The following is a 22,639-nucleotide window of genomic DNA, read 5'->3' as shown; positions in this document are numbered from 1 at the left end:
CGTACGACAGCCGCTACGGAAGAGATAACGCTCCATACACCGGAGCTTCTTGCTCCCTGGATCTCCAGCTATCGGCTGGTACCAGTGAAACATGGGGATAGGCGGCTAAGGAAGGGTCAGGGGATCCAGAACAGAGGAGCTTAAAAACTTCCGTCTTTACATCCCAGCGCCGGTACCAGAAGTCCAAGATGTTTTCTATTGCCGAATATTCTTCATTGTTTTTCAATGCCAAAATTGCTGCGGCCACGTTTGCTGGTTATAGGAAATTTTTTATTCAAAATCAAGTATGCTTTGGGTGTGGCGTTTTTCCTGATGTTTTCAGCAGTAGGCCTCAAAAGATTTTTATGTATGGCTTAAAAGCCCTACTGTTTTTATTTCTTTTAAAATACCCCTTTAAAAAAAGCCTACATATATATATATATATATATATATATATATATACACACACATACATACATACATACACACACTAGTCCTTCTCAATGTATTACAATATCATCAAAAGTTAATTTATTTCAGTAATTCAATTCAGAAAGTGAAACTCATATTATGTAGATTCATTACACACAGAGTGATCCATTTCCAGCATTTTTTTTTCTTATAATGTTGATGATTATGGCTAACAGTTAATGAAAACCCAAAATGTAATCTCTTAGAAAAACTGAATATTGGGTAAGACACCTTGTGTCTTGTTGCTGTGGTCAGCCTTGACATGGAGTTCCTTGAGACATGAAACCATCTTCCACATCCTCATTTTTGTAGCAGAGTTAGGCCTCATGCACACGAACGTAAAAACGCTCGTAATTACGGCCCTTAGACTTCTATTGGCCACGGGTACTTCCCCGTATGCTTAGGAAGGTGCCCGCTCCGTTGAAAAATATAGAACATTTCAGGCCATAATAACGGCACGGGCAGGCCCATGGACGTCTATGGGGCTCCCGTAATTACGGGTGACTACGTGTGTGTGCACCCGTAATTACGGGAGCGTTGCTAGGCGACGTCAGGAGATAGTCACTGTCCAGGGTGCTGAAAGAGTTAAACGATTGGCAGCAACTCTTTCAGCACCCTGCACAGTGACTACCGATCACAATAGATCAACGTGTAAAAAAAATAGAAGTTCATACTTACCCAGAACTCCCTGCTTCTTCCTCCAGTCTGGCCTCCCGGGATGACGTTTCAGCCTATGTGACCGCTGCAGCCAACCACAGGCTGCAGCGGTCACATGGACTGCCGCGTCATCCAGGGTGGTCGGGCTGGATGTCGAAAGAGGGACGCGTCACCAAGACAACGGCCGGGTAAGTATGAATTTCTTTTACTTTTACTACGGAAAGGGCTGCCCCTTCTCTCTATCCTGCACTGATAGAGAGAAGGGGCTGCCGATTAGTGCAGTGCAATTTTGCAGCGAAAACGTGCCCGTAAATACGGGTGGAATACTGGTGACACCAGATCCGTATTTACGGGCACGGGTCCGTAAATACTGGTGCAATACGGGTCGAATACGTGTGACCAAGGACCTGTATTTATGCCAGTATTTAAGGAAGGAAAAAAATATGTTCGTGTGCATGAGGCCTTAGGCTGTTCCTCACCCAGTTTTAAGCCTCCTACACAGATGTTTCCATTACAGTTAATTACTGTGTTTCAAACTACATCATGAAAATGATGATCATTATCACCTGTTTGGTATAATTGGTTAGTCATACACCTGACAATAATTCTACAACATCCTTGACTTTCTGCAAGTGTACATATAGGAGTTGATGCTGTTTTGAAGGCAAGGGTGGGGGGGGGGGGGGTCACACCAAATATTGAATCGATTTAGATTTCTCTTCTGTTCATTCACTTTGTATTTTGTTAATTAATAAAAAAAAACTGTTAACACTTTTTAAAATCATTCTTACTTTGCAGCATTTCTCCACAACTGCCCAAAACTCATGCACAGTATTGTATATACAGTGTGTGTATATATGAATTACGTTGGCTACTGTGGTCACAATTTGATTCATACTATGAATCACGGGCACACTTGTAGAAGTGGTTCACAGTATTACAGCCTTCTCCCATTCACTTGGGTGTCAGCGATTTACAGTAAAGGAAATGAAGGGGGAACCGCACTCGTACAAAAGGAACAAGGGTGTCGGACCCCAACCAATCAGATATTGATGGCCTATCCTGAGGGCCATCAATTTCTTAGGACTGGAAAATCCCTTTAACTGTGGCAATGTGATATGTTCTTTATACGGTTTAATTTTCTTGTCTATGATACAAACAGTATGTCTAATCTGATATCTTAATAAAAAGCTGTTTGCTCATAAAATGATAAAAAGGATAAAACTGAAAGTCTTGGCCCTTTAAAAAGTAATGCGGGACAAATTGTTGAAAGTGATAAGGAAAAAACTTGTTTATTAAACTTTTTCTTAACAAAAAGGAACACAGTATTCTGTTACAAGTGTATCTGGATAAGTATTCAGCCTTGGGCAGAGAAGGGGCAGATGAGGTTTAACACTGATAAATGTAAGGTTGTGCAAATGGAAAGTAATAATACATGTCACTATCACATACTAAAGTGTAACACGGACATGGAAAAGCACTTAGTTTCAGTTGACAGTAAGTTTAACTTTAGCAACCAGTCAGTCAGCTGCTGTCAAGGCAAATAAGATCATGGGGTGCATCAAAAGGAACATATATAAACATGATGAGAACATAGTTCTGCCACTTAATATATTACTAGTCAGACTGCACATGGGATGTTCAAACAGATTTGGGCACCAGTGCACAAGAAAGACATAGTTGAGCTTGAGCGGGTTTAAAAGCAGACAACTAAGGAAATACATGTAATGCGTGGACTACAGTACAGAAAGGTTATCAAAATTAGGGTTACATAGTTTAGAAAAAAGACAGCTTAGGGATAACTTAATAACTATGTATAAACACATCAAAGGTCAATACAGATATCTCCCTAATGATCTACTTATACACAGTACTGCAACCTTTAACAAGAGGGTATCCTCTACATCTAGAGGAAAGAAGGTTTCTACACAAACATAGAAGGGGAATCTTTACTGTAAGAGCAGTAAGAGCATGGAACTCTCTGCCAGAGGGAGTTGTCATAATGAATTCACTGAAAGAGTTCAAAAAACGGCCGGGAAACTTTCTTGAGTGTAATTACCCCGAAATGGTACCAATAAAAACGACAGCTGGCCCCACAAAAAATAGGCCCTCAATCGCCGAAAATATTAAAAAGTTATTGCTCTGAGAATGTGGCGACACAAAACGAATTTTTTTTTTTAACAAAAAAAACATTGTTTTTTGTAAAAGAGGTAAAACTTAAAAAGTCATAAATTGATATCGCCATAATCACATCAACTCGAAGAACAAAAGATACATGACGTTTTTACAGCACGATGAACGCCGTAAAGATTTAAAAAAAAAAAACGCCGGAATCGCTGTTTTTTGCCTATTCAACCCACAAATATTTTTTTTTTCAGTTTCCCAGTACATTAAATGGTGCCTTGAAAAACGACAACTTGTTTCACAAAAAAACAAGCCCTCATACAGCAATGTCGATGCAAAAACAAAAAAGTTATGGCTTTTGGAAGGCAGAGAGGAAGAAACAAATACACGAAAATTGGATGCGGAGGAAAGGGGTTAAAGCAACAATGAATTCAAGATGTATCAAGGCAATTTACGGGAGAATGTAATGGCAGCTGTTCTTAACCTCAAACTGAAAAGACATTGGGTGATGCAATAAAAAAAATTACCCAAAGTGCACAAGTAAATTGACTAAAGAATGGTTGCAAAAGATCATTTGTGTTTAAGAACGGCCAAGTCAGAGTCCTCACTTTAAACCTATCAAGATGCTGTGGGGTAATATGAAGGCTATGTACACACAGGGCAGATCCGCTGCGTAAAAGCACACAGCATATCCGCTCTGGGCGCCACAGGGAATTCTGGACGAAAAACTGCATCAAATTGTGTGCCAGTTTTTCAGCCGGTATGTCCGCTGTGCTATGCTACGTAAGTCACCTTGGAAATATTCATGAACTGAAACACATTTACCGGGAGGAATGGTCCAAAATTCCTCATCAACGTTGTGCAAATCTTATTTGAAGCTATAGAAAACATTTGGTGGAGGTGATGGATGCTCAATGGGATCTAGATTATTAAATACAAGGGTTCACTTAATTTTTCCTCCCTGCATTGTGGATGTTTATTCAATGTGATTAACCCCTCAGTGACCACCAATACGCCTTTTCACGGCGGCCCAGTCTAAGGCTGGAGTCGGGGCTCGGTAGTAATAAAAGTAATACATTTTAATAAATTAAGGTAAATAACATTTTATAAAATAAAATTTGTCAGGGACAAAAAAAAATTGTCAGATATGTATGTGCCACTGCAGAAATACCCCCCTTAAATTGTCATTTGTGTTCTCCCGGATATGGCAATACCGTACATGTAATTTGGTAACTACCGCCTGGGCACACTACTAGGTGCAGAAGGGAAGGAACATCGTTTGGCCTACTGCAGCTTTTCTGGTGCTAAGTCTTGAATGCAGAACACCTTAGGTACCAGTACAGTTGAAACCCTTGAGAAGTGACCACATTCATCTAGAGGTGTTGTGAGCATTTTGACCCCACAGGTGTTGTGTAAAAAGTAATGCGCAGCAGATGGTGAGGAATGAGAATTGCAATGTTATATATATATATATATGCGCCATTTTAATGTCCAATATATTGTGGTTAAAGAGGCTCTGTCACCACATTATAAGTGCCCTATCTCCTACATAAGGAGATGGGCGCTATAATGTAGGTGACAGTAATGCTTTTTATTTTAAAAAAACTATCTATTTTTACCACTTTATTAGCGATTTTAGATTTATGCTAATGAGTTGCTTAATGCCCAAGTGGGCGTATTTTTACTTTAGACCAAGTGGGCGTTGTACAGGGGGAGTGTATGCCGCTGACCAATCAGAATCATGCACTCCTTTCCATTAATTTACTCAGCGCATAGGGATCCTGCTAGATCCTTATGTACTGTCTTATACTAACACATTAACAATACTGAAGTGTTTAGACAGTGAATAGGCATTCCACGGGATGTCTATTCACAATCCCTGCACTTCGTTACTCTGTCTGTGGTAGTTACAGCAGAGGACGCGTAGTCTCGTGAGATTACGCAGTAAATGACAGGTTACAACGAGATTACGCCTTCTCTGCTGTAAACTACCATAGAAACAGTAACGAAGTGCAGAGATTGTGAATAGACATCCCGTGGAATGTCTATTCACTGTCTAAACACTTCAGTATTGTTAATGTGTTAGTATAAGACAGCACATAAGGCTTAGAACTTTAGCAGCAATTTCTCACATTTTCAAGAAAATTTCAAAAGGCTATTTTTACAGGGGCCAGTTCAGTTCTGAAGTGGTTTTGAGGGCCTTATATATTAGAATACCCCAATAAATTACCCCCATTTTAAAAACTGCACCCCTCAAAGTATTCAAAACAGCATTCAGAAAGTATTTTAACCCTTTAGGCGTTTCACAGGAAATAAAGCAATGTAGAGGGGAAATGTACAAATTTCTCTTTTTTTTGCCGAAATTCATTTGTAATAAAAAAAAATTGTGTAACACAGAAGGTTTTACCAGAGAAATACAACTTAATATTTATTGCCCAGGTCCTGCAGTTTTTAGGAATATCCCACACGTGGCCCTAGTGTCCTAATGGACCGAAACACCGGCCTCAGAAGCAAAGGAGCACATAGTGGATTTTGGGGCCTGCTTATTTTTAGATTATATTTTAGGCACCATGTCGAGTTTGAAGAGGTCTTGTGGTGCCAAAACAGTGGAAACTCCCCTAGGCTGTGTTCACACGGAGTTTTTTGCAGGAGGAAAATTCCTCCTGCAAAAACTGCTCTAGTAGGTTTTTGCACAGTGGTTTTACAAAAACTCGTCAAAACACTCGTCAAGGTTTTTTTTTCCTCTTTCTGACTCATTGAAATGGGGTTTTGGAAGAGGAAACCGCCTCAAGATGGGTCATGTTGCTTCTTTTTACCACGATGAGTTTTTTTTACTCGTGGAAAAAAAACTCGTCTGCCTCCCATTGAAATCAATGGGAGGCATTTTCGGGCGGTTTTTGTGGAGTTTTTTGGTGTGGTTTCTGCCCCAAAAAACTCGTCAAAAAACTCCGTGTGAACAGGGCCCAAAAGTGACCCCATTTTGAAACTAGACCCCTCAAGTAATTTATCTAGGGGTGCAGTGAGCACTTTGACCACACAGGTATTTTGCTATATTTATTGGAGTTAGTCTGTGAAAATGAAAATCTACTTTTTTTCTGAAATAACATAGACATTTTTAATATTTACAAGGAATAAATTAGAAAATTCACCCCAACATTTGTAAAGCATCTTCTCCCGATTACGGAAATACCCCATATGTGGTAATAAACTGCTGTTTGGACCCACTGCAGTGCTCAGAAGGGAGGGAGCGCCATTTGGATTTTGGAGCGCAGATTTTGCTGGATTGGTTTTCAGTGCCGTGTCGCGATTGTAACCCCCTGGAGGGAACAAAATAGTTGAAACACCCTAAAAGTGACCCCATTTTGGAAACTAGACCCCTCAAGGAATTTTTCTAGGGGTTTAGTAAGCATTTATACCACACAGGTCTTTTGCAGAATTTAGTAGAATTAGGCCGTGAAAATGAATATAAACATTTTTGTCCACTAAAATGTTGAATTTTTTCATTTTCACAATGGATAAAAGGAGAAAAAGTCACCCTAAATTTGTAACGCAATCTCTCCCGAGTATGACAATATCCCTCATGTGGTAATAATTTATTTTTTTAATAGAAATTAATTAACTTTTGCAGGACTGATCTTTTTCTGCTTTTCCATTTTAGTTTTTCACTCCCCGCCTTCCAAACGCCATAACTTTTTTCTTTTTCCATGAATTGAGCGGTGTGAGGGCTTATTTTTGGCAGGACGAGATGTAGTTTTTATTGGTACCATTTTTTGGTAGATGCAAATTTTTGATCACTTTTTATTTAGAGCTTTGGTGGCCAAAAACAGTGATTTGGGCGTTTTAAATTCTTTATTTCTTACGGCGTTCATAATGCGCTATAAATTAAAATTTTACTTTATTCTGTGGGTCGGTACGATTACGGCGATACCATATGTATATAGTTTTTTTTATGTTTTGCAGCGTTTGCACAATAAAAACACTTCTTTGTCACCGTATTTTGAGAGCCGTAACTTTTTTATTTTTCAGTCAAAAAAGCGGTGTAAGAGCTTGTTTTTTGCGGGACGGTTTGTAGTTTTTATTGGTACTATTTTCGGGTACATGCAACTTTTTGATCACTTTTTATTCTATATTTTGGGAGGGGTGGTGACCAAAAAATAGTGATTCTGGCATTGTTTTTAGTTTGGTTTTTTTGCGGCGTTCACCGTGCGGTAAAAATAACATTATGGTTTTATAGATTGGATCATTACGAACGCGGTGATACCAAATATGTGTACTGTTTTTTAACGGTTTCATTTTTTTCCTATAATAAGAGACTTATTATAGGAAAAAAAAATCTTTTATTTTTACACTTTTCTAAAACATTTTTATTAACTTTTTTTTATTTACTTTTTACACTTTCTTTTTTTACCTGCAGCTCTGATCGCTACCTAGGTAGTGTAACGTATTCCAACTGTCAGTGTGACGTCACAGTCACTCTGACAGTGAGGCTTTATTCAGAGGAACGGGAATTACGTCCGTGCAACGCTCGTGTTTTTCACACGCGTTGCACGGACCTATATTAGTCTATGGGGCCGTGCAGACATGTGCGTGATTTTTACTCAGCGTGAGTCCGCTGAAAAAAGTCATGACATGTCCGTTCTTTGGGCGTTTTGCACGAATCACGCACCCATTGAAGTCAATGGGTGAGTGAAAACCACGCATGTCGCACGGAAGCACTTCCATGCGAACAGCGTGATTCGCGCAACAGCTGTCAAAAGGATGAATGAAAACAGAAAAGCACCACGTGCTTTTCTGTTTACAAACATCCAAATGGAGTGTCATAATGATGGCGGCTGCGCGAAAAGCATGCAGCCGCCCATCATATGCTGCTGCCACACGGAGATGTTAAGTGGCTTTTGCGCCTTAGGCTGGGTTCACACTACCTATTTTCAGACGTAAACGAGGCGTATTATGCCTCGTTTTACGTCTGAAAATAGGGCTACAATACGTCGGCAAACATCTGCCCATTCATTTGAATGGGTTTGCCGACGTACTGTGCCGACGACCTGTCATTTACGCGTCGTCGTTTGACAGCTGTCAAACGACGATGCGTAAATTGACTGCCTCGGCAAAGAAGTGCAGGACACTTCTTTGCAACGTAATTTGAGCCGTTCTTCATTGCATTCAATGAAGAGCAGCTCAAGATTACGGGCCTCAATTGCGAGGAGGAGCTTTTACGTCTGAAACGACGCAGCTGTTTTCTCCTGAAAACAGTCTGTCTTTTCAGACGTAAAAGACAGTTCTCGTGTGCACATACCCTTAGTCTATGAGGACCAGCCAGAGGCTGATCCTCATAGGCTTCCACACATGGCAGACCTGGGGGCCGTTGTCTGCCCCCGGGTGCCGTCACAAGCATCAGCAGCCCCCACAATTGCATGGGGGCTGCTGATGTGCTACAAACCCTGTACATGCGGAGATCGCAATCGAGCCGCGCATGTAGCGGGTTAATTGCCGAAATCAGCGGCAATGAGCCGCTGATCGGCAACTAGTGGAGTGTCAGCTGTCAGGGACAGCTGACCTCCCGGTTCCCGATGCACACTGTCATCGACAGTGTGCATCGCGAACGGCAGTCACGTCCTGTCACTCTGACAGGAAGTCTATCAGGAGGCTGATCCTGATAGGCTTCCGTACATGGCAGACACAGAGGCCATTACTTGGCCGTCCGATCACCATGCTAGCCATCTGCAAACTTCACGATTTCATCTTGAGGTCTGCCGATGAGCTAGAAACCCCTGAATGCGGTGATTGCAATCGATCACCGCAATCAAGGGGATAATTGCCGGAATCAGCGGAAATAAGCCGCTGATCAGCATACAGTGGAGTGTCAGCTGCCAGGGACAGCTGGCCTCCCGGTTCCCGGTGCACACTGTCGCCGACAGTGTGCACCGGGAACCCCGCAGTAACTGTACGTCCCTGTGCCTTAAGACACTGGCCACATGGACGTACAGTTGCGTCCCGGTGCGCCTAGGGGTTAAATAAAAAGCATTACAGTCACCTACATTATAGTGCCGATCTCATGTAGGAGATAGGGCACTTATAATGTGGTGACAGAGCATCTTTAAGTAGGAAGACCTTTGCAGAGATGGGTAAGATTGGCCTTTGATTACATATTAAATAATACTTATATGCATTAGCGATCTCCCTTGTTTCATCTACATAGTTATTAGGATGGGAGAAAGTAAATAAAAGGGGGTAAATTAAAAATCAAGCGATGTATGATAAATTCTAAAACACTTCCATACAGAGTCCTGGTTTGTCGGGACACGTGTTGCATTGACATATTGTATCCTTCCTTATCCCCCTCTTTGAGCAGACTCTGCCCTTCTTTTGACTCTTTCCCTTCATACTGGTTTGGGGAAGGTCTTCTGGAAGTATTGTGCTGGTACTATGAATGTGGCCTTGCTTCCAGAAGTACTGGGTGCCCGCCCTTCCTGGTCCCTAAAGATTAAGTTCTTCATAACCACCTCTTGAAACTCCAGGAAAGTTCCCTCTGGTCTGCACATCGACGTAACACATACGTATTGCAGAATGCCATCTGTATGATGTGCATGGGCAGCTTCTTCTACCACACGCTTTAGAGCTTTAGGACTTGCTCAGACAATTCCAACCCTCACAACGTACCTATTGTAGCCCAGGATGCAGTCTGGTTTGGCAGTCTCTGCATTTGTACCTCGTACTGGTACATGGGTAACTTTGTGGCTATGTATTGTTGTCAATACAAGGACAGCTCTCTTGTCATTAACACACAATATATTGATGCTGGATTGTGCCCTGCTCTCATCCCTTCTGAATAATTACTGAAGCAGTGTCTTATGGAGGCTTCTCCGATTTTTCTCAAGATGCCGCCACATGCTGAAAGACTTCTGGAAGTGAGGCACTTGAATAGTGGGATGCGGGTATAAATATGATCCAGAGGGATGCTGGTATAAAAATTATCCAGATAGACGTGGTAACCCTGGTCCAGCAGTCGGTACAATATTGGCATGAACTCCCAGGAAGGGGGGGGGGCATTCTGGGGGCTGAATAATGGTGTCCTTGCCTTCATATACGTACCCCAAATTTGTAAGTATACCCTGACACACTCTCGCACAGCTTATACATCTTCACACCATACCTCACCCTCTTACTCGGCAGGTACTGGTGGAATTGAAGCCACCCCTTAAAATGTACCAGGGATTCGTCAATAGAAATACACTTCTCGGGGGTGTCTGCTTGCGCAATCCGGGCACTGAAATGGTCCAATAGGAGTCTCAGTTTATACAAATGGTCAAAATTTCAGTCATCTCTGGGTGGGCACTGCTCATTATTAGCATAATGTTCAGAAGCAAAGTATTGGCTCATAATGCAACCTGGACATGGCCATTAGGGTGTGGTATAAAAGGTCTGTGCTCCAGAAGGCTGTAGCGTCCATGGCTGCGGGCCGTCGGGTTTACTCACCTCCCGACGCCATGGTTCAGTGAGCGCTGGTCCCCATCTCCTTCCTAGGAGACGCCAGCGCTCACTTCCGCTCCGTTCTGCTGTGTCCCGTAGGGTGCGCGCGCACGCTCGTGCCCGGCCTTAAAGGGCGCGCAAATAGGAAGTCGTCATCATCAACTGCCACGATTTCCTGGTCTATAAGAAGGCCCCAGGCCTTCTAATCCTTGCCTGAGCGTTGTTAGTTTTCCCTGTCTGTCTTGCAAATGGTCCCTTAGTGTTTCCCTGTTCCTGTTTCCCGTGCTGTGCCTTTAGTATCTAGTCGTGCCACATCATGTGTTATCTGCCACGTCCGGAGGAATCAGCCACGTCCTGTGTCATCTGCCACGTCCGGAGGAATCCGCCACGTCTGGCGCAACCTGCGGAACCTGTGTCATCCACCACGTTTGGCGTTATCTGCTGCACCCATCTCCATCTGTGCCAGAGCTGCGGCCACCGTCTGGACTATCCAGGTACCCTTGTACGGGACATTGTATTTCTGGGGTTTCCTGTTGTTTGGCCAGCTGCCTCCCCGCTACAGCGGTACGACCTAGTGGGTCCACTAACCCGCTACGTGACAAAGGTCCTAATAGATAACTTCTTTAGACACAGCTGCGTCTAAAGGGGTCCACATGTGGGAATGGGCCTGAAATGATGAAGAAGTGCTTGGTGATATACTGTTGGGTATATAAGTTTGTCATGTTAAATTTGATCCTCGGGCTGCTCGTGTATTCGGGACTCATAATTGTCAGGTGTGGGGTCCAAATGCGGTCACTTCGATCAGTGGTTTCAACTGTGGTGGGGTCACTTCTCTGTTATGAGTGTATATACAGCCCCAAAAAATAGGTATTAGGTGTATATACACAGCAAAACAATATAGGTGTAATTAGGTTATAAAACTATAGTAAGGGTATGTGCACACACACTAATTACGTCCGTAATTGACGGACGTATTTCGGCCGCACGTCCCGGACCGAACACAGTGCAGGGAGCCGGGCTCCTAGCATCATACTTATGTACGATGCTAGGAGTCCCTGCCTCGCTGCAGGACAACTGTCCCGTACTGTAATCATGTTTTCAGTACGGGACAGTTGTCCTGCAGCGAGGCAGGGACTCCTAGCATCGTACATAAGTATGATGCTAGGAGTCCGGCTCCCTGCACTGTGTTCGGTCCGGTACTTGCGGCCGAAATACGTCCGTCATCTACGGACGTAATTAGTGTGTGTGCACATACCCTAAAACTGAAAAAAAAGATATATTTCCCTAACTAGCAGCCAAAGGCTACTACCTAAACAAAAAAAAATATTCGTAGTTTTTATAGAACATGTATACATTCCCGACACTAAACCTAACTAGGGCAAGAGTTCATGACACTAAACCTAACTAGATTTTATGTGAACTTCGCTAAACCTAACTACGGGAACGATTCCCTGACACTAAACCTAACTAGTTTATTTGGTGCGAGCTTCCCTAATGCTAAATCTAACTACGGTGATGAGTTCCTGACACTATACCTAAATAGATTTAGAGCTTCCCTGAGGCTAATCCGAACTACAGTGATGAATCCCTAAAACTAGTTCCTTTTTTGACGATTCCGACACAAAACATGGGAAAAAACCCTAGGTGCCAAAAGATGTGGCCCTGAAGGGTAGTAAGTGGTCAGTGATGTGGGACCACTGAACAAAAAAGTGGGGATGACAAGGGGGACACAAGGAGCAGAGAAGGAAAAGTGCAGAAAGGAGTGGGAAGTGAAGGAGGATGGAGAAAAAACGACGACGATCAACAACAAAAATGTCTCTTGGACACAGCACCGCTCTTAACGACTCCCTAAACCCAACAGAGGTTCAGGCTGGGTGCGGCCAGTATCTGACAACAATCGCCACTATTGGTCATAAACCACTGACTAACCAATGGCGACCACCTCGATTGCTCTCTGGGGAATGAGCTGTGATAGGCTGCTGTCCGAGACAGCGGTTATTACAGCTCATACACGTTGTGGGGGAAAATGGCGCCGGATTAAAACTATTACTGATCACGAACAATGCACTCAGCGCGACGTAATAATAAATTTCGAACGTTAAGGGGCTATGCCAATATAACAATAGACGCTTTATAGACATTAGCACTTTTTTCTTATCTGCTTACATTCTCTAGTTCAAGCATACAATCTCTCCCAGGACTGGGAGCCATCTTTATGGAGCTTTCTATTGTGCTGTTCTCTCCTAGGCCCCTATATAAATTATTGTCTTTGACAAAAACATATATGTTGGGAAACTTGACTCCATGGTTGGTCACTAAGACAGTAAGTGATGTCATTGAATTAATTGATGCAGACACGACATCAGTTGGTGCAGAATGTGGCATCACAAACAAAAGTTATTGCAATCTTGTTACATAGAATGTTGTATCTTTAGCCTAAATAAAATGTTGTGGTCACTCAACTTTGGCTTTAAGCTATTCAACTGTACCAATTATACCAGTAGAATTCTGCACTACACTTTCACGAATCCTTTTGTTGTTTTGTAATTCCAAGAGATAGTGAGGTAAAGGCTTTATGTAGTTTGAAACACATGATACTGGGAAAAAAAAGTTTATTACATATTTGCAATTCAACCAGTTTGATATGATTTGCAAAATGTCTTCACAAATGTAAAGCATTTACTCTACGACTCAGACAAATTAAAGCCACTCTCTCCAGTACATAAAGATGCTCCATAAATTTCTAAGTACTTAAAGGGAACCTGACATATTGAACATGCAGTCCATTTGAGGGGTAGCATGTTAAATAGCAGGAGGAGCTGAGCCGATAGATAGATAGTTAGGTATAACTTGAAAATTATTGAATGAAACTCCTACCTACTGAAGGCTTATGAGTCAGTGACTGAATGACTGACAGTCTTCCCTGTATGCAAAGATAGCTGTCAATCACGTAGTAGGACAGCCCTCTGGACTCCTGAGCATATAGCAAGTAAGAATTTAAATTAAAAAATTATATATATATTTATTTTTTTCTTACAAAACTACAAATCAATCTCCTCAGCTTCATCTGCTGTATAACATGCACTCCGCAGATTGGACAGCATGTTCAACGTGACAGGCTTGGCTTTCAATACTGTATATAGCTTCAGCTAATTGAATGGCTTGACATGGAATGCTATTATTAAAGTGCAACCAAGCTGACCCTTTAAGGAATTGTCCAGGCATATTATACTGATGGCCTATCCTCAGGATAGGTCATTAATATCAGATTGGTGGGGTCCGACTTCCGACACACCCACTGTTAAGTTGATTGATGGAGATGCGGCGTTCGTTGGAGCAGCCTATTTCCAGTGTACAGGCACAGCGCCGTACATTTCCGTAGCGGCTGTGCCTGGGATTGTCTGATAAACAATTAATAGGCTGCGGTGACTGACGCCAAGGCTCCTTTAGTCAGCTGAGAGGTGGGGGTGCCGGGAGTCGGACCCCCAACGATCTGATACTGATGACCTATCCTGAGGTTAGGCCATCAATATAAAACGCCCAAACAACCCCTTTAACTAGGAAAAAGCACAAAGGAACGCATTAAATATTTACATATAGATACATATGCATTAAAGGCTCTATTATTAGAGAACCTCGTTGTTATTTTGTTCTGTTCCATTATAATTTTGACCTAAACGTGGATATTCAGGATTAGGAAAAAAAGGTTTGTTTTTTTTATCTCTGAAACAGGGCCATGCCTGTCCATGGGGTGTGTCTGGTATTGCAGTTCAGCTCCATCCACTTGAATGAGAATGAGCTGCGATACCAGACAGTGCGATTCTCCTGAGGTGGAGCTACCTCACAGCCTCGGTCAGCATGAAGCGGCTTCACACAGTATGAGACACATTCTAGAGGGAAGGGGGATCACTTCAAACAGCCATATCTTGGGCTGTGGCCACCTAGAACAGCGGTTTGTGGCATATGAGAGTGGAGATAATCTTTTATATGACATCAGGATCGCAGTTCTAGCTGTGACACAACCGGAGATATCACCAGTAGAATACACAGTCGGGAATAGAAGCTGTATGCTATAAGATCAGGCTGTGTTGCTGGGCAGGGAAGGGGAAGAAGCTGTATACGGATTGGACAGCGTCATACAGAAAACATTACACCACCAGTGAAAAGCCAGAGTAACCTCCTATTTGGCTATTAGCATATTTAGAAAAATGCTCATAACTTTGCAAATAATTGACGTTTTTTGTGGGGAAAAAAATAATTACATTGTAGTTAGCAGCAAAGCTGTAACACTGTCCGTGTCTGATTGGACAGTGTCACAGCCATAGTAACACACCCCCATGCCAGTACACGCCCTATTGACAGTTCAGGGGGTTATTTAAATATCGGGCGCCAAATATAACAGCACCGATATCTAAATAACGGAGGAGGGTAGAAAAATGTGAAATGCCCCAGTGTTTGTGCAGCCCTGCCCATTACATGCTGCACTCAGATGCACATGTATGGGGAGGTGAAAGGTTCTCTTTAAGTGCTGGTATTTTTTTTTGGGGGGGGGGGGCGACGGACTCCATTCTTTAAAAGGAAATCCTGAACAACTCCTTTAACAGGTTTTGAATTTGTCTAATCAAAGGTGTCAAATGTGTCATACTGGCATCGTAAAAGTGTTACAAAGACAAACAAGATATTCATCTGCATTTACTTGCAAAGTCATTGGCAAGATAAAGCACATCAAAATTACTTTTATAATATATTTTAGTGTTATTGAGTTCACTTAATTCTTGTATAATCCATTCGGGCCACCAAGTTTCTTCATCTTCTGCAGTTATGTATCCTTTCTACGTTTTTCATATATCCTTTGCTAAGGATATAAAATACAAAGAACAGAGATCGGAGATGAATTGAAGATATCACCATTTCACTTAATAAACAACACATAGAAGGCCATGGCAAAACAGGACAAAGCAACCGGTAAGTGCAGACGAGATCCAATCACTGCAGCTAGAAAAGAAAGATGCTGTATTAGAATATACATTGATTGTCATGTAAAAACCACACACCAAATTAATACTGATAATCAACCACTGACTAAAAGATTTACCCACCACCCTCCTGACCAGGCCCATTTACAAGATTTAACCATGTGCCAATTCAAAAGCAAATTGTTCTTCTACTATTGTTCCAGCCTACATGTATTTGGAAACACACATATATATATATATATATATATATATATATATATATATATGGGAAAATGTAAAAAAAATTGAATATGTGACTTTAGGGTATGTTTTTTGACATCTGGCGCTGATACATGCCACCGAATGTATATTTGGTACCTTCTACTGCTTTCAGAGGTACCAAATACGTGTGCATTTCTTACATGCTGGGTGCACGGCAGAGCTTACAATGAATGGTGCGCAAACTTGCTTTTGGAGAGCAAATTTTCGAAAACCTCGTTTGCTGACACCATATGATCATTACAGATGTTGTGAAGTGCCAATATACCGTTAAAGGGTACATACACCTTTGAAATCTTTTTATTTTTTTAATAATGAACTTAGATTTGATCGGTAATAGCTCAATCCTGCGCATTAGAGACCCACTGACACTGAACCCGTCAGTGCCGCTGACCTGACAGACACAGGTTTCAGCACTAGATACAGCTGCTCTGTTTACAGGATACAAAGCAGCTGTATCTCAAAAAGTAAAATCTTTTTTAATAAAAAGTATATAGAAAATTGTACCAAACACAATGATATATACTAGTCCTTCTCAATGAATTACAATATCATCAAAAAGAGTGATCTATTTCCAGCATAGTCTTTTAATGTTAAAGATTATGGCGAACAGTTAATAAAAAACCCAAATTTAGTGTCTCAGAAAATTTTAATATTATATAAGCCCAATTTCAAAAATGATTTTTAATAGCGAAATGTTGGCCTACTGAAAAGTATGTACAGTATATGTTCTCAATACTTGGTCGGGGCTCCTTTTGCATGAATTACTGCATCAATGCGGAGTGGCATGGAGGCGATCAGCCTGTGGCACTGCTGAGGTGTTATGGAAGCCCAGGTTGCTTTGATAGCGGCCTTCAGCTCGTCTGCATTGTTGGGTCTAGTGTCTCTCATCTTCCTCTTGACAATACCCCATATATTCTCTATGGAGTTTAGGTCAGGCGAGTTTTCTGGCCACTCAGGCGAGTTTTCTGTGGTTATTAAACCTGGTATTTGTACTTTTGGCCGTGTGGGCAGGTGCCAATTCCTGCTGGAAAATGAAATTAGAATCTCCATAAAGCTCGTCAGCAGATGGAAGCATGAAGTGCTCTAAAATTTCCTGGTAGAGGGCTGCGTTGACTCTGGACTTGATATAACATTTTTCTGACGCGATCATTTCAGGCAAAAAACTGCTACACAATTTGGTGCGGTTTTTCGCCCGGAATTCCCTGCGGCCACAGGGGCAGATACCAGATACCACGGCCCGGTACCATGTGATCCACAACCGAATATTAGTCTGCGGTCCGGAGATTGGGGATCACTGTCCTAGGGGAACTAATAAAATATATATGTAAAAAAAAAAAAGAGTTTAATCAAGTTTTTAGTAGTGTAAAAAATTACAAATATTTAAAAAATTCAAAAAACCCACCTTTTCCCATTTTTCCGTGTCTACAAAAGTCTGAACTATTACAATATACCATTACTTATCCCGCACGGTTGAACGCCGTAAAAACAAAACCGCCAGAAGTCTCATGCAGCCCAATAGTCGATATTGATACCAATAGAAACTACAGCCCGCCCATAAGCCCTTATACCGTTTAATCGCCAGAAAAATAAAAAAGTTATGGCTCTGAGAATGTGGTGACCAAACAAATTTTACTATGACATTAAGGGTATGTGCACACGATAACGTCAATTACGGCTGAAATCATGGAGCTGTTTTCAGGAGAAAACAGCTCCTGCATTTCAGACGTAATTGCTCGTACTCGCGTTTTGCGAGGCGTCAATTACGGCCGTAATTTGGAACTGTTTTTCATTGAAGTCAATGAAAAACGGCTCAAATTATGTCCCAAGAAGTGTCCTGCACTTCTTTGACGAGGCTGTTATACTACGCGCCGTCTTTTGACAGCGACGCGTAAAATTACAGGTCGTCGGCACAGTACATCGGCAAACCCACTGAAATGAATGGGCAGATGTTTGCCGACGTATTGGAGCCGTGTTTTCAGGCGTAATTTGAGGCGTAAAACGCCTCCATTACGCCTGAAAATAGGTAGTGTGAACCCAGTCTTAATTTCTTCCTTGTAAAAGTAGTAAAACATAAAAAAAAATAAAACTATATAAACTTTGGTTTCGCCGTAATTATATTGACCGGTAAAATAAAGTTGCTATTTTTACCGTACGATGAAACATGTAAAAACTAAACCCCTTAAAAGATTGAGGAATCACAGTTTTTTTTCCTATTCCACCCCACAAAGAATTTTTTACCGGGTTCCCAATACATTATATAATACAATAATTGGTGCCATGAAAAAATTACAACTCATCCTGCAAAAAACATGCACTCATATGGCTTTATCGACGGAAAAATAAAAATGTTATGGCTTTTGGAAGGTGGGGAGGAAAAAAATTTAAATCCAGAAAATGGCTGACGGGATGGGGTTAATATCTGATCGGTCAGGGTGCGTACCACTGCTGCTTCCCCTTAATTTCCTTTACTGCTCAGACTGTGAATCGCTAATACACTTGTAGCGGCGGTTCACAGTATTACAGCCTCCTCTCATTGAAGCGAACAGACTAATACTGTGAACCGCCGCTACAAGTGTGTTGGCGATTCACAACATGAGTAGCGAAGGAAATGAAGGGAAAGCATTGTAGGAGCGCTGCAGCCCCTTCAAAACGGCTGATCGGCAGGGGTGCCGGGAGTCAGACCCCAACCGCACTGCTCGCACTGTAAATCGTCGACACCCAAGTGAATGGGAGAAGGCCGTAATACTGTGAACCACTTCTACAAGTGTGTCCGTGATACATAGTATGAGCAGTAACAGTACGAGCGCTGCAGCCCCTTCAAAACAGCTGATCGGCGTGGGTGCCAGGAGTTGGACACGACCGATCAGATATTGATGGCTTATCCTGAGGATAGGCCATCAATTTTGGGAACTGGAAAACTCCTCCAACACCCCCAAAATCACTCTTTTATGGAAAGTAGACCCCCCAAGTTATACATTTAACGACAGATCAAAGATTTGAATATCTGCAGTGTAAAATGTCTGCAGCATGTGGATGAGATTTGTAAAATCTCAACTACTTGCCTTGTAATGTAATCCGCAGCAGACTTTACCTGCGCAAATCCGCACTGCAGCAAATCCGCCACTTGTAACGTCACCCTAAGGCTGGGGTTACATGATGACTTTGGCCACGACACAGGTCGCGCTGCCAAAGATTTCTATGTCCCATAGCCTACACCACAAGTAAAGAAAGTCAATGTTTGGATTACTTGCAACTGTCATGTCGCTGCAAATTGTACGTCGCGACACAACCACTTTGACTATTATTACTTGCAATGTAGGCTACGGGACATAGCGATATTTGGCCCGGATACCTGTGTCACGGCCAAAGGTGCCATTTGGCAGGTAGACAAGATAGATAAATATATTTATTGAAAAAATTTGGATACCGTTGACTGGTCCTCCTTCCTGAGTGAGGACAACTTCACTAGAGAGGAGCACAGGTCCTTGAAGGACCTGTGGAAATTAGACAATGTGATTATCAAACCTAGTGATGTGTGGCAATGTTGTGCTCCTCAGGGAGAAGTACTATGTCGGCGAGATCCAAAAGCATTTGAAGTCCACGAGTTATTGTCCTCTACTGGAAAATCAGATGGATGATATAAAAGCGTGCCTTGAATAGAAGACTTATTTTTGCCTTGGATGAGGGTTTGATTAGTTAAGGGAGATTGATTTTTTGGAAGTTAGGGAACCACATACCCCCACAATCTACATACTTCCCAAGGTGCATAAAAATAGAGATTGTCCACCGGGAAGGCCTATTATCTCTGGCTGTTTATAGTCCAATGGACCACCTTGGCAAGTATGTAGATTCAAGATTGCAACATTTTTTCGCAATAGTCCCTCCTTTGCACTAGATACAGATGTTGTTGTTAGGAAGATCAATCATTTAACCGTTGAGGGTGACTTTCTTGGTTGGTTTAGATGTAGAATCTCTTTAGAAGTCAATTCCACATGAGATTGGTCTCAAAGCTGCTGCATATTTCTTGTAGAAAAGGGGTGTTGATTGGGCCCATCAGAATGAATTTTTTATAGACATGCTGGACTTGGTCTTGAAATATAATTTTTTTCTGTGTCGCCAGACAAAGGGGACGGCGATGGGGGCTTCTTGTGCCCCTTCCTATGCTTGTCTACATTTGGGATGGTGGGAAGAATTTCTAGTCTATACCAATCCCTCTTTCAAGAGGTATGCAGCTAGCTGGCTAAGGTATATGGACGACATATATTTATGTTGGAGAGGACCATTGGATGCCATGGAGAGTTTCATTGGGGAACTAAACTGTAATAACCGAAATAAACATCTTATTTTTTTACTTATAGTGAATCCAAGATCTTGGACCTTAATATCTATAAGCAAAATAATCGGCTGTTCACTTTTACTTATAGAAAACCAACGGCAGGAAATACCTTGTTGTATGCCAGCAGTCATCATCATTTCTCCTAAATAAAGGGAATCCCTGTTGGACAATTCCTTCGAATTCAGAGAAATTGTACAAAGCTTGGGGATTTCAAGCAAGAGGCCTCAGATCTATCTAAACGGTTTCAGACGAGGGGCTATTCAAATAAATCCATTAAATATGGTTATAGCAAAGCCCTAAGAACTAATAGAAATGTTACCCTGAATAGGAGGAGGGAACTAAAAACAGACGACAGAGTGCAGTTTATATCCAGATACGGTTCCCATTGGGACTTGTTACGCAATCTCATGCTAAAGAATTGGCCACACTTGACCTTGGATAAAAAAATTGGGTCAATAGTAGGGGACTTACCTAGTACGGTCCCCAAAAAAGCACAAACATTAAAAGATCTTCTAGTAAATTCGGAGTTCAAAAGGAAAACACATGAACATGAATCCTGGTTAAATAGTCACCCTAAGGGAATGTATAAATGTGGATTTTGCAATTTTTCTAAATATGTATCTAAAACAACAATATTCACTGACTCCGAACATAAAAAGGATTACAGGATTCTCACATTTATTAATTGTGGTTCCAGTATGGTAGTGTATTCCATTATCTGTCCATGTGGAAAGATGTACTGTATATTGGCAAAACAAAAAGTGAATTACAAAAGCGCATCAGCGAACATATCTCATATATAAGAAAGGGTGAGATGAAGAATCCATTGGCAGACCATTTTAAGACCCATCACCAACAATCTCGGCTGCAGGAGGATTCGAGGGGAGGCAATAGAAATTACTTCCTCAAAAAGAGACTATGTGGAGCTACACTCTGGGTACTCTATCTCCTAGAAGTTTAAATAATGAAATCAAGTTCAATATGTTTCTTTGATTCCATCTAGATCACTGCCATGTATGGCAGATCCTTCCCTCCTCACCTAATGCACTAGATCGATCCCAGGTTTCTATCGTAGATGGTGGGGACCTGGTCGATGGCCACAATTGGCCCTTGACTAGTACCCTGCCATCTATGACGGACCCTGGTAATCATATTGGTGCATTTTTCCCTTCTTTCTTGGGGGCACCTGTGGCATGTGTGTGGGGGGGGGGGGTTGGACCTCCACTGGATTGGCTGTATACCAGCGATCCAGTGGACTTCCCCCCGTCATTCTTTGCCATATCTGTTAAACGGCACTTTCCCCCCTAATTTTTGAGGTAATACAGGTTTTCATTTGCTTTATATTCCATAATTCAAAAAGGGATGGGATTTGCTTGGATGAACGAGTGATCTGGTTACATGATCTCTACATACCTGGACCATATATATCTGGCTTCTCTTTACCTGTATCTAGCTAAGCTTTACCCATAATTAATATCGTAGATATCCCCATACTATATGCTCTGGGTCCTTATCATTATTCGTTCCCCTTCCCCCATTTTTCCGTTTGTTTTGTGTTTTTATTTATTTATATATTATTTATATTTTTTCTTTGTTCTTTCATTCTTAGGGAGAGAGATACCTCACTTAGTGGAATACGATTATAGTATTCACGCAATATTCTTTATATAAAGGTACAAGGGTTATTTGCTACCCTGAGAGTCATATTTCTTGTTAGATTGTGATTATAATTTATTTAAATTTTGATTAAATCAATGCACTAAATAATGCCCTGGATGGTATGGATTGGGGCATTTAAATAGGCAAATTTAAATGTCTACTATAAAAATAGACATCTTTGTGAACATGACTTACCGGCTCTGATGAAGTCCCAGCTGGGAAGAAAAACGCGTTAGCCAATTGCACGGTGGTGAGAGACATCATCACACCGTATACTTCCGGCGTGGTTGTTTGTAGCACCATGCCACAAACCACACTTTGACAACTGCTACACTGGCCTCTTCTTTATGTTTCTGTATATCAAATTGAAAACCTCCGTCACAGACGAGGAACGAGATCTAATTCTCAAAAGGAATAGAGCTGTTGCTCTAAATTGGTGCACTTTATTCAAAACGCATGCATGCTGCTATCTAATTGTATCGGAACCTGGGAGTGACTCTACATCGGGTTCGGATAAGTTTTGATTTTCTAATTGAAAGCTCCCGTCATGGACGAGGAATGAGGAAAGAAATCTATTAAATGAAATTGAGCTGCTGTTCTTATCTGGAGTATTTTATTTAAACGGATGCATGCTGTTACTCACCAGTATTGGGCCCTGAAGAGTGAGACTACATCAGGTTCGGATAAGTGAACCAACAACAGAGGA

General features: G+C 41.7%; 1 protein-coding gene across 1 annotated transcript in view; it reads right to left on the bottom strand.

Moving 5' to 3' along the window:
* Positions 1 to 13,296: 13,296 nt before the first annotated feature.
* The window catches only part of TMEM167B (transmembrane protein 167B), a 52,419-nt gene continuing 43,076 nt past the window's right edge, over positions 13,297 to 22,639 (bottom strand). The window contains exon 3 of the mRNA XM_075853541.1: positions 13,297 to 15,696. Within this exon, the coding sequence (XP_075709656.1) occupies positions 15,614 to 15,696 (83 nt within the window). The 3' untranslated portion in view covers positions 13,297 to 15,613. The remainder of the gene's footprint in view (positions 15,697 to 22,639) is intronic.

Source organism: Rhinoderma darwinii, chromosome 2 (assembly GCF_050947455.1).
Source record: "Rhinoderma darwinii isolate aRhiDar2 chromosome 2, aRhiDar2.hap1, whole genome shotgun sequence".
NCBI classification, from domain to species: Eukaryota; Metazoa; Chordata; class Amphibia; order Anura; family Rhinodermatidae; genus Rhinoderma; species Rhinoderma darwinii.
The sequence above is the reverse complement of the archived record's forward strand: the minus strand, read 5'-3'. Positions and strand labels throughout refer to the sequence as shown.